Source organism: Miniopterus schreibersii, assembly GCF_964146895.1.
Source record: "Miniopterus schreibersii genome assembly, chromosome: 3".
Classification (NCBI taxonomy): Eukaryota; Metazoa; Chordata; class Mammalia; order Chiroptera; family Miniopteridae; genus Miniopterus; species Miniopterus schreibersii.
Window position 1 is genome coordinate 100051250 of NC_138103.1, and position 12773 is coordinate 100064022.

General features: G+C 47.6%; 1 protein-coding gene across 8 annotated transcripts in view; it reads left to right on the forward strand.

Annotated features, from left to right (window-relative positions):
- The window catches only part of NNT (nicotinamide nucleotide transhydrogenase), a 77269-nt gene that overhangs the window by 48996 nt on the left and 15500 nt on the right, over positions 1 to 12773 (forward strand). For all 8 annotated transcript variants that reach the window (XM_081132396.1, XM_081132398.1, XM_081132397.1 and 5 more), the window contains 3 exons: positions 567 to 746; positions 7299 to 7458; positions 8061 to 8142. In XM_081132396.1, coding sequence (XP_080988522.1) covers positions 567 to 746; positions 7299 to 7458; positions 8061 to 8142 — 422 coding nt within the window. The remainder of the gene's footprint in view (positions 1 to 566; positions 747 to 7298; positions 7459 to 8060; positions 8143 to 12773) is intronic.

A 12773-nucleotide genomic window follows, 5' to 3' on the forward strand; every position in this document is an offset into this window, starting at 1 on the left:
GGAAAACTGGGATGATTGAGAACCAAGGTGTTCAGGGCAGGGGCTCTCTTTCGTTGTATGAGTTTTTTTTTGTTTTTTTAAAAATTTATTTATTATTATTATTTAAAAAAAATTTTATTTTTTTTAAAATAACAGATGTCTCTTTTTCTCCCCAATGACCTGTTCCACCCCGTCCCTTCCCCCTCCCCAGTCCCTCTCCCCACCATTGTCCGTGTCCTTGGGTTGTGCATATGTGCATATAAATTCTTTGGTTACTCTCTCCCCCTTCACCCCCCCGCCCTCCTCCATCCCTCTGACATTCGTCAGTCTCACCTATGCTTCCATGTCATTGAATCTATTCTGTTCATCAGTTTATTAAGTTCTTTAGATTCCACGTATAAGCGAGACCATGTGATGTTTGGCTTTCGCTGCCTGGCTTGTTTCACTCAGCATAATATTCTCCAGGTCCATCCATACTGTCCCAAAGGGTACGAGATTCTTCTTCTTTATAGCTGCGTAGTATTCCACGGTATATATGTCCCACAGCTTTTTTATCCACTCATCTTGCTCTCTGCTCTCCGCCCCAGGGTGTGACTCTGACGGCTGCCATCGGGGGCGCCGACATGCCCGTGGTCATCACCGTGCTGAACAGCTACTCGGGCTGGGCCCTGTGCGCCGAGGGCTTCCTGCTCAACAACAACCTGCTGACCATCGTGGGCGCGCTCATCGGCTCCTCGGGGGCCATCCTGTCCTACATCATGTGTGTGGTAAGGAGGGAGCAGCGGGCTGCAAACGGGGAGGGGGGGGGGTCTGCCGTTTCTTTTATTCGCAGTAAAAATGACCACCTTGGTTTTACTCTCTTCTGCAGAAATACCAGAGTGTAGCATTTGAATAAATTTGCAAAGCTGCTTTTAAAGGACTCAGTGTAGCTAATTAGGAAATTAAATTGAAAAATGAAAATCTTCAGACTCCCTCCATCTGAGATAAACACCTCAGGTTTTGGTTTATTTCCTCCTATTCTTTTTTTTTCTTCTTGGTTTATTACATATCTGTGTATTTACTTGTCTGATCATAAGGTACACTTTTACATTTTAATTTTTTTAATCTTATAAACTATATTCTTGCCATTTTCCTATAATTAAAAACGCTTTTTAAATATTATTTTAAGGGACTTTATACTCATTCATCACATGGATATACAAACATGTATTTAATTTTTCCTGAATGCCATACCTGTTAGGTTGTTTGATTTTTATTTTTCTTTGCACATAAATGCATCTTGGGCACTTCTGGCTTTTGTCTTAGGATCGGTTCTCAGAAGGGAAAGGGCTGCTCGTTTTTATGGGCTCTTTCTACAGATTTGCTTGTTGTTTCCGGGAAGCTGGCTGCAGTTTACACCCCACTGGTCATCTGTGAGAGTGGCCGTCCTGTCCTGGAGTTATGTGGTCAGCATGGGTTTTTTTAAAAAATGAAAAAAAATTTACAAGGCTAATACTTCCTAGCTTCCTTTTTGTTTTTAATTTTCTTCTTGATGGCAAGAAGGTGTCCTGCAAATAATTAGAGGAACCTTTTTCTAATTATGGATACTATTCTCTAAATAAGAGCTTTGAGGGACTGTGAGAGGACAAGCGTGAAGCTGAGTGAAGTCAGCCTGGGAACTTGACACTGATGAGTAATTCAGAGAGGGCATGTGTACCCCACTATCATTCTTACATGACACGAGCGAAAAAACCCTTATTTTACAGCTGAGAATTTCTCTTACATTTTAATTGAAAAACTCATTGTTCATTGAATGCTGGAGTTATCTTTTTATAATAAAAAATTAGTTTTCTTTGGTCATGTTATAAAACAAAGGATTTGACAACCCAAGTTCAAAACAAGTTAAGAGGTTTTAGACCTTGGCTCGGTGGTTAGAGCATCTTCCTGATGCTTCGAGGTTGCAGGTTCGATCCCGTCAGGGCACATGAAAGAATCCACCAGTGAATGCATAAGTAAGTGGAATAATCTCTCATTCTGTCTCTCTTTCCCCCCCCAAATCAATAAAAATAAACAAATTAATAGGGTTTAAAATTAAATCCCTCAAGCTGCTCAGGGAATTTTGGAAAGACAGGGGTTTCGTGTCTCCTATTTGAAAAGTGTCAGACTTTGGAGTTGATTTTTTTTTTTTTTAAACAAATGTTTATGAAGAAGAAAACACGGATTCAGCTATATTAGAAATAGTTTTCTCTAAAAAGGAACCTTTAACTCTTAGTTTGACTTTGCTTCATGTGGTGACTTTGAATGACCAGCAGGGGGCAGCAGATTTTCACGAATCCTTGAGGTTGGTCAAAGCTCTGATTTTAAAATTAAATGAAATTAAATGAGAGGATTTGGATTTTCACGGAGCCCGAGCCCGAGCCCGGGGCATTCTTGGGATGGGAGAGGACGGGAGGGCTCGTGCCCAGGCCTGGGAGTGCCGCCCTGGGCACCTGCTTGCCTTTCTCCGTTTCTTCGTAAGTGGTTTTCTTTGGGTTCTTAGATTTGTCGACACTGTTTCCCGAGTTTCTGTCTGTCTGCGCCTCTTTCATTTCCTCTCCATTTCCTTTCCCTCGTCCGCTCAGTGCCTTGTTCTCAGCCTGAGTAGCTTTGGCAGCAGCAGTTCTGTGGCAGCGACCAGCACGCGTTGGAAGCACTCTTCCCTCCGTGTGCTCACGTGTGATCCACCCTTCCCTTCATTTTTCCCTCTTTCCCATTTCCCGTCTGTTTTCTCCGCGTCCTCTGCTTTTCCCCTTCTCGCTGTTTCCTCTGCCCCGGGCGCCGTTCCCCGTGGCGTACCCCAGGCGGCTTTAGTCCCCCGAGGCGCGTCCTGGCAGCTGCCCGCGGCCATCCGCGTCGCGCTGGGGCAGACCCATAACCTGTGACGGCAACTTGTATTAATTTGGGTTCAAGGACAGTCGCTTTAATTTTTAAAAATTATTCGGTTATAAAAATAAAAGACATTTTATGGGGGAAATCTGGAAGAAAGCAGAAAAGGCTGAATGACAATAAAACCACCTGTAATCCCGTTGCCACCTAACTGTTAACATTTAATAGTGGCACTGCAGTCTTTTTGCATATGTTTAAGTACATTCTCTGTCGTCCACTTTTCTGGCTAACGGCTTTCCAGCAAGGTGTGGTGTCTGTGGCATCATATCACACAGACGCACCATCGTTTATTCACCCCAGGCCATATTATTAGTTGTCTGTCCCTTTTTTTCCTGCAGTTCATTCTCCTTGTGCACCTTCGGTTAATTCCTTGGGTCCAGTTTTTATCCGTCCAATCAGTTGGTGGAGGGGAGCGAGATCTTTTTGTTGGCTGGTGAGTTGATGTCCGGAGGGCTCGCTGGACGGCCTCCCCGGCGGGCGGTGTGTGGACGGCGCCTTTTACTGAGCTCTGCTCCTCTGTCTTACTCCAAACAAGCGAGGCAACCGCAACACCACCCAGCCTGCCGCAGTTCTCAGGATTTAAAAAAAAAAAATCTTTATTGATTTCCGAGAGAGGAAAGGAGAGGGGGAGAGAGAGATAGGAACATCAATGATGAGAGAGTCATTGATCGAGCCCGCAGCCCGGGCCTGTGCCCTGACCGGGAATCGAACCCCGGTCGCCTGGATCCCAGGTGGACGCTCAGCCGCTGAGCCACGCCGGCCGGGCAGTTTCGGTTTTGAAAACAGAGATTGTCTTCGCCGCTGCATTTTCCTCCTTTCCGACTTCCCACACCCACCTCCATGGATCTCAGCCTGTGCTTGTCTGTGGTAAGACGCGGTTTCCTCGCGGCCGGCGGTGATTAGCGCTCAGAGCGGCGCCCAGTCCTGGAAAGAGGCCGTCGCTGCGTCAACTGGGCGCAGCGCACTGTGCGGGGCGCTGGGCGCTGGGCGCTGTGCCGACATTGGCTCCTGTACGCCCCCTCGAACTCTGGAGGTAGGAAAACGGCGCTCACGTTCCAGGGAAGGTGTTTTAACCGGTCATTTACTACTCACTTTGTTTATGGAGCCTGCCCCAGCGCCTGGCACACGCAAATGAACGTAACAGTTGTGAAATGACTATTAGACGAATGCTTTGCTTGTTAGCTCATTTCGTATTTTGGCGTCCTCTCTGGATAGGCCATGGTAGCCGGTACGCTATCATGTGTCCATATCTGTTATTATTCCTGGTGTGTTTACCTCCACGATTTGATTACTTATTGAAGGAGACGCGCAAGCCCAAACCAGAGCAGAATGCTTTTGTCGTGAGAGGGATTGGAATGCACCGAGGTGGCTAATTAGCAGCCCCTGAAGTTGAATTTTGTCCTGACAAAGAATCCTGTTGGGTGTCCCCTGAGCCTAATGCCGGGGTTACACAACACCCAGTCTTATAAAAACCGAAACACGCCAGCGGGGTCCAAACAACCAGCTCGAGTGAATGGCTCGCTCTCTGTCCAGATGTCATTAGACATTAACCTTTTTACGCTTGTGTAGTCCATTTGCTTGGAAAATGGACCAGCATTTTCAGACCACATTTTTTGATTTTTTTGCACTTTGCTGCTTGTTTCCAAATGAAGAAAGAGCAGAATGAGGTGGAGAAAAGCCAAACCAGTTTTCTTTTTTTGCCTTGCAACCAATTCATTAGCACCTACAAAGCCTCGGCATGAGAGATGCTAGTAAATGGTATGTAGGGTGTTATTGCTTTGGTTTTGCCCATTTTATGACCCTCCCTTTGTTTTCGGAGTTTTCTTCTTACATTTTGCTTGGAATTACGTGAATTAAGGATCCCTTTAATGTAGCATACACTTCTCATTATAGGGCTTAATAACTTAAAAGGAACAGCCTTGGACAGTGTTGCCAAAGCTCTGCCTTGGGAGCTGGGAGCTCTTCACTCTGGGATCAGTGGTCACAGGATAGTCTCATTAATCACCCGAGCCAGCCAAGAAGAAGAAACAGGGAAACAAAACAAAGCCCTAAACCCTAAACATTTGTTGAAAATACGATGTTGCAATGGTGAATTCCGAGATGAAAAATAATTTCGTTTTTCAGAGACCACATGGAATTAGCTTAATGGTGATATAATTGTGGATACGTGTTTAACAAGTTGACTCTGATTGTTAAACTACTGTGTGGTTCCCCGTTTTCCTCCCTGAGATGCCACCAGAAGTGGGTACACATTTATTAAACGTCCTCGGAAAGGCCCTCCTCCATCCAGCTTCCTAGGAACTGAAAAGCGGTTCCCTTTAAGTCGTGTACGATTAAAGGGGGCATGTCGCTGGCATCAGTCTCCGTGTCACGTTCCTCTGTCCCCTGTCCCTTCACAGGACCACGTGATGTAGGCGATGGAGTCTTTCTGTATGTTTGACTGTTTTTTTAAAGTTATCTGTGACAGAACTCTTTCAGCGTCTGAAATAGTTCTTTGAATCTGTTTTTAAGGGCAAAAATTTGGTGGAACCCATTTTTGGCCATTTATTTTCAGAACCCTGTAATTTAAAACATGGATCAAAATGAGTAAATGGTGACTGGGAAGTCTCAGGTACGCCCATGTAGGTTTTCGTTAAGCATTGGATTTAAGTAGAGGAGGTTGTGTTCAGAATTTAAAACGTCGGGTCAGATTGGGACTATGAACTTAAGAGCATCACTTTAATATTTCTCTGCCTCTCTTACCTGTTAATAATATACGTAAGGACATTCTGGGCTTAATTTTACATGTTATAATCTTAGACAAGTTTACTAGACTTTGGGCTCTGTATAAGGCGGGTGTTGTATCTCATCCATGAGCTTAGGTCCAAAGAACAATTTGAAAAATTCTGACATTTTGCCCCATCACCGTTGAAACTTAGGTTGCTGACGTCCTGCCCTCAGTCGGGCCTGGCTCTCAGCCCGGCTCCTCTGCTCGCTCTGGTCTGTCCCCTGGGCGGTGCCTGCGCCCGTCTCCCTAAGGTGGCAGCCGGCGGGGCCCTCCCTGGGTGGCGGTCATGTGTTTCTCTCTGATGTGTTACTGTCATTGCAAATCTCCAGGTGCTTTTCGCTTTTTTTTTCTAAAATATCTTTATTGACTTCAGAGAGAGGAAAGGAGAGGGAGAGAGAGAGACAGAAACATCAATGATGAGAGAGACATTGATCGAGCCCGCAACCCGGGCATGTGCCCTGACTGGGAATCGAGCCCCGTTCACCTGGATCCCAGGTCAATGCTCAATTGCTGAGCCACGCCCGGCCGGGCCGCTTTTTAATAGTCAAGCGTTTTTTTTGTATTTTTAAAGTAATAGATTGATACTTACATAGCTTATAAATGGTATAAGCAATGGATCAGTGATATGTTTATTATAACCCTTAAAATAGGGCTTAATAATTTTTTGGAAGTTTTTTTGAAGTGATGAATCCCGTTGTGATTGTGCGGAACGACTGCGTTGATGACCTACAGGGATTTGAATTCTTAACATGCATTTGATTCCTCAAAACCTCTAGCTCCTGTCTTTTCACTCTTCTCTCCCCACCTCACCTCGAGCGGTCTACAAAGGAACGTTTCCGAACCCCGTCGGCCATCGGCCGTTTCAGCTGTGGTGTTGGGGACGTTGTCGGGTGATTGTAAACGAGCAACAGGAAGTGCCTTCCTATTTTTTCCCCCCCCAAGATATTTTTTCTAGTTAAATGGGTGGGTGTATAATGAAACAGCGTGGAGAGGTACGCGTCTGTCTTTTTGGAAATGAAGTATTGTAGGAGTCTAATAATGAATCCAGTCGCTTCTATTGTAGCTTCCCTGAGCTGATTTGGGAAATAAGACCCACCCGCCGTCTACATTTCCTCCCCTGGGCAGCAGAGGGCAGCAGAGTTCGTTCCAAATGAAACCCGTCCCTCCTGTCCTGGCTGCTCTGGACAGCTCGCGGCTGGTGGCAGAGCTCACCTGCGAGCTCGCAGGGTCACCTTGTAAAATCCCATTATCCTGTGTTTTTCTTGGACTCTTGGGGAGCACATGTGAACGTGGAAGTACAACCTGCTCCATCAGCGTGCGGACGATAGTAACCAGATCCGAGTTTTTCATTCGTTTCTTAATGTTACCGGTAACTTTCCATTAAATGCCTTAAAAAATTTCACCCTATTACTGAAAATATAGGTGTGTGTCCTTGATTTTATAGAAAAAAGTTATGTGGCTTCCTAGACGTCTTCTTTTCATTTAAATTTTTGAAATAATTTTCAGGAGCCAGATCAAATTATGTGGTTAAAATGTATCAGGCGATCAGATCACCTCTTTATTAAGTGATCCTGCATATCGCACACGCAGATCATTTTCTAGAAGTTACGTGGACTCAGCTCTCACAGCCGATGCTTTTGCTTTGCAGGCAATGAACCGCTCCCTGGCAAATGTGATTCTTGGAGGCTATGGTACCACTTCCACGGCTGGTGGAAAACCCATGGAAATTTCTGGCACGCATACAGAAATCAACCTGGACAATGCCGTTGACATGATTCGAGAAGCTAATAGCATTATTATTACTCCAGGTAAAAAAACAACAATACCCCCCACACACCAAAAAGAAAACGCAAACAACCTATAATAGCTGTTGTAACTGATCACATTAAAACAATTTCTTATAACAGGAAAACATCTAATTGGAACTTGTTCGTTTTTGAAACATAAAGGGAACTTAGAAGCAGCCCTATCATTACAAAGTGAAAAACACTGAGACTTCTCAGTTTGGGTTAATATTTCGGGGGATCACAGATTCTACAAATTGATGATGTGGTTCTAGCCATACCTTGAGGTGATTCTGTACAAATGTTGGATCACCTTCGAGTTTCGGTTATTTGTTCCTCCTTGGTAATTTTTGGGCCTGTTGTCAGGATCACGTTAGATACAGTATATGAGAGCATCTCGCTCACACAGTGTCGGACCTGCACGGGAGTGAGGGGGACCCTTAGATTTTGAAGCTGAAATTTAGGCCAGTATTTCTAAAAGTCCACATTATAAGTTTGCTTTCATTTCTAGTCCCACTAATGGGATTGCTTTAATTTTTTTGGTATAAAAATGTTTTGATCAAGAGAGGAATTTCAGAATTTCAAAATGAAAACCGCATTCTTCTGTGGTCTTGATGTCCCCGCAGGCTACGGGCTCTGTGCAGCCAAAGCTCAGTACCCCATCGCCGACCTGGTGAAGATGCTCACGGAACAGGGCAAGAAAGTCAGGTAACGGGCTGTGCTGGCGGATCGCCGGGCGTGCGCCGGAGAAAAGCCGGACGGGCGACGTCTCTTTAGATGACTGTTTCTTTTCTTTGTAATCTTAAATTCAATTTCTGTTAATTAAGAAAGGAATATGTGCTAATTGAAAAAAAAAAATCAGAAAAACAGATACAAATAGGAGGAAGAATAAAGTAATCAAAGCCCCACCACCTGGAGACAACCCCCGTTAGCATTTTGGCCAGTTTCTGCCCCTTCCCCATTTATTTCGTGTGGTGGGAACACTTGTTCCATCACTGTAACTCTACGTTGTTGAACAGCCACCCCCGTTTCTGCGGCTCCACGTGTTCAGGGAAACTCCTGTTAGCAGCAAACGACAGGAGCGACCCTGGGAGGTGCCAGTCTTTCTACCCGTGGGTTGAATGGTGGGAGCATCGGTTCAGGAGATGGGCGCAGAGACCGTTCACGACGCCCGTGGCGAGCAGGTCAAAGTCTGTGCCAACCCTGTTCCGTGGAACTTGCTGTGGAAACGGGTTGTTGTGTATCTGCGCTCCCAGTGCGGTGGCCACTGAAATGGGCTTAGACTGAGAAACTGACTTGAAACAATGAAAAAATGAAAAAAAAATATTTACTACAGTTGACACCCATATTTTATTTGTTTGTAGAGCATAGCGGTTGGACATGACTATTTCTTAAAGCATTTGGTTGGACATGACTATTTCTTAAAGCGCTCGCTGTGTCTGTCTGATAGCATCGAACCTACATGTAGGCTCATTTTAGAAAGGGCAATTTTATTATATGAAATTCCCGGCTTTTTACTAACGGGGAAAACCAGAAGTCCCTTTTCTCTGGTTCGATTTGGGGAAGGAGGCCGAGCGAAGCCTTCACACCACAGCGAGGTGTGACTTCGTGGTTCTGATGTTGACACCGGGAGAAACATCTCCCGGGAGAGGCCTGTGAGGAGGGAGCCCGCTGGGAGCCCGGGGCTGGTTCACGGGCCCCCTCCGCGTGGGAACGACCGCTGGCCCTGCCTGGTCATAAACCCTCCACTTTCTGAAGTAGGATTTCAGGCGACAGCTGTTGCGGCCACTTGCAGTTTGGGCAAAGGACTCTGCTCTGGGAGGGCAGTGAGCAGATGGCGAAATGGAGCGCTTCGCGTTTCTGGATCTTCCCCGGGGCCTCGGGTAGAGGGTTTGAGGGCGGTTAACCGGGGGGTGGAGGGGGGGCATGACCCTCGCAGCTCTTGGCGTCTGTCCGTCTAGTCCTTGGTTCCCTGTCCTGGAGCTGAGCCGTCAGGAGGCGGCGCAGGGGCCCGGACTTCTCCCCCCGGGAAGGGGAGTTGCTGTGTTTTGGGGGAAAGCTGGCTCCAGGGCAGTTCCATTGACTTGAGAGAAGACGGGGTAACTCCGTGATTAAGTGAAGTTTGCTCGCTCGCCGGGATGTTAATTTATATCAACAAAGCTGGTAGTGGCTGTTAATGAGCGTGCCTCGTAGAGGCCAACCTTATACTTCTGTCTGGGGGCCGGTGGTAGGCAGATGAGCCCGACGGCCTGCCTGGACCGCGTCGGGCCGTGCCCGCGGCCTGTGGGATCCGGCGCTCAGCCTGCCGTGGCAGCTGCTAGTGGCAACGGAGGCAGGTGATTATCCCAGGGGCTTATCGGGAATGCTTAGGCATCGGCTGCACTTCCTTTCTTTCTCCCCCTTCCTCCCCCACTCCTTCCCCCAGGCTCCGCCTTCCTGCGAGCTAAAGTCTGTGTTTTTTAACTACGGAGAGTTAAAATACTCTTTGCGGTAGGACCAGCATTCCTGGGACGTTCGTGGTTCCCAGGCTTAGGATCGTCTTAGATGAACTGAAGATAGCAGGTGAGAAGAGTCCTTGACGTGGTTCCTTCATTTTCACACAAGAAGTCTCGTTCCGGTGACTGGGTCCTGCGTTCCCGTCGGGTGTGACACTCGGCCGCCCCGTAGCGGCCGTCGTGCGGAAAGCCTTGCGCACCCACACGGGGGAAGGATGCGTTGCAGAACCTTTCATCGTTTTCTGTATTCCGTCCACGGGCGCGGAGTCGGATGTGATACTGACGCCCGCTGTCGCCACACAGATGTTTAGGAGACGAGTGGCCAGCGTGACAAAATAGAGAAGGACGGAGCCTCGGCGCCGCTTAGGGAGGGGACCGGTGGCCTCACTGCGCTGCTTGCCGGGTCAGCAGCCGCCCTCGGTGGGCGCAGAGCTGGGGAACGTCCACGGCCCTTGGGCAGCTTGGCGGAGGGCAGGACGCGAGGGGGAAGGAATAGAGGATGGGAAAGTCATCTGGAAAGAAAATTTTAGTTTCTGACCTTGTTAAAATTTGCATTTTTGTCCTGGGGGCACTGTCGTCGGATCCCACCTGTCCCACTGCATGGGAAAAGTGATTATTTGACTCAAGATTTATGGGAGACATTTGATTACATATTTTGTATGTTACAGTTTTGTGTTGCTTTGACTACAGTGCGTTGAATTTTGGGCGCGGGCTTTGTGAGGAGTCACGTGCGCCTCTCCCTCAGGTGGACGGAAGAGCGCCTCCTCGCTCCCAGGGCGGCCGCGGGCGGCCACAGCTTTCCTTCCTTGCCTTTGTGTGAAGGTTTCTTTGATTTAAAGGGAACCCTAGGGACTTCGTTGATTTTGCCTCGTGTGTCGCCATCTCTTCACAGGAGAAACGCCTGTTTTCTTTGCAGAGTTAGGGCTCTGTCTGTGCTCAGACGCCGCTGCTCCCCCCAGAGACGGCCGTCCGTCTGAGCGGGGCTGGCTGCGCGGTCGCCTGGCGCTTTAATGAAAGAAACCTGTGCCTACAGCCGGTGGCCCTCTGGCCCTGCCATCACCGGGCGCCCCACGGTGCCCACGGAGCACAGCCGCGGGCCGGGAGCCCCAGGACCCCCGCGTGCCCAGCATCCAGCTGCGGCGACGTATCGGCAGGCAGCCCTCGCGGAAGGGTGCCAGTGTGGACGCACGACTGTGATCAGCGAGTTACGACCAAGCGGTGCCAGCCAAGAAAAATCGCATCTGCCACACAGTCCGTCTGACTGTAGGGCCCGTGATCGACGCAGAGACGCTGCCGTTTGCTCTCCGGGGGCCGCGGTCGTGACGTGCCCGCGGGAGCCGCGGTGCGTGGAGGAGCACGCGGCACCCGGGACCGGGCTCCTTCGGAGCGTGACGCGCGCCCACTGACAGACTTTCTTCACTGGCCAGGATGTTGCTCCCCAGCTGCCCAGGACGCCTCCGTGGCTTACCTAACTCATGCTTGATTTCCGCAAGCATTTTTAAAAAACGTGTTTATTGATTTATAGAAAGAGAAAGGGAGAGGGAGAGGAACATTGATGTGAGAGGGAAACACTGATCGGCTGCCTCCTGCACGCCCCCGACGGGATCGATCCCGCAACCCGGGCGGGCGCCCTGATGGGATTGAACTGGGGCCCTCTTGGTGCCTGGGGGGTGCGCGACCCAGCCAGACGCCCGCAGGCCCCGCGGGCATTCTAATGCAAACATCTTACAAGACCGCAGACATCTTTTCTCGTTATTCCCCGTTCTTGGCGTTGATATGGTCGGGTTTTCATTACAAAGCAGAGAGAGTGGTCCTGGTGAATAGTCTTAGGAAGAGGTGGGAACTTTTTTCTTTTTTGCAGTTAATCACCGCGCGCTTTTCTCTTTATAGATCATTATTGCTTGGATCACCACAGAAGTCTTTTGAATTTATGAAACCACCTTTCTACTTTCTTGATCAACGAGCGGATGTTATGTATTGCTTTCATGTTAATGTTCAACTATATCTTTCAATTAATAGTTTATTGGTAGAAATTTATTCCTAGGTACTGAGACTACAAGAATGCATTAGCCCAGTTCCCCCTCTCAAGATTTATACTTTTAAAGAAAACAAATCTATAAACAAGTGAATCAGTCAGTGAATTCCATTTAATGTGACAATCTGCTAAGAAAAGTGGTGTAGAAGTAGGGAGGAATCCAAAGGAGGGGAGCAGTTTACCGTCCCGGGGACATTTCAGACTGTTGATACTACTCATAACACGACGTTTTTTGCAGGTTTAAAAAATGAATATTAATTTTTTCATCCTCTGTCTAAACACACCTAATGGTATTTACAGGTTAATAGTGTTTTACAGTCTTGTCTGACATGCTATAGGTTTAAGCACATGTTATTTTTGCTAAGAAATTCATTCTTTGAAGATACTGGAAGATGTTGTCGCTCTAACCAGACCTTCCTGTGTTTCATGGATTGAATGTAATTCGAATACACAGAGTTCAGCTTTCGTGGATTTGTTATGATTGGGGGGTGCAGGAGGAGCTAACACATGCAAATTTATAAAGCAGTAACGGTGCAGGCTTCCAAAGAGAGTAGAAATTAGGCCAGATAGAAGGTCCAGTATAGTATCTGAGTAAAGAAATAGACATGGGACAGCAGTTTCCTGCCAGCTTCATAATACTTTCTTTTTAGACCTACTTATGATGACGAATGACCATTCTCTGAACAAATAATTAGATGCTACTTTGTGCCAGGCACTGTTCGAGGTCCTCGAGACTACATCCGTGAACACACAGATAAGAACACCTGACCCGCGGACTTGACATTCACCGGGAGGCTAGTTAAGAGGGG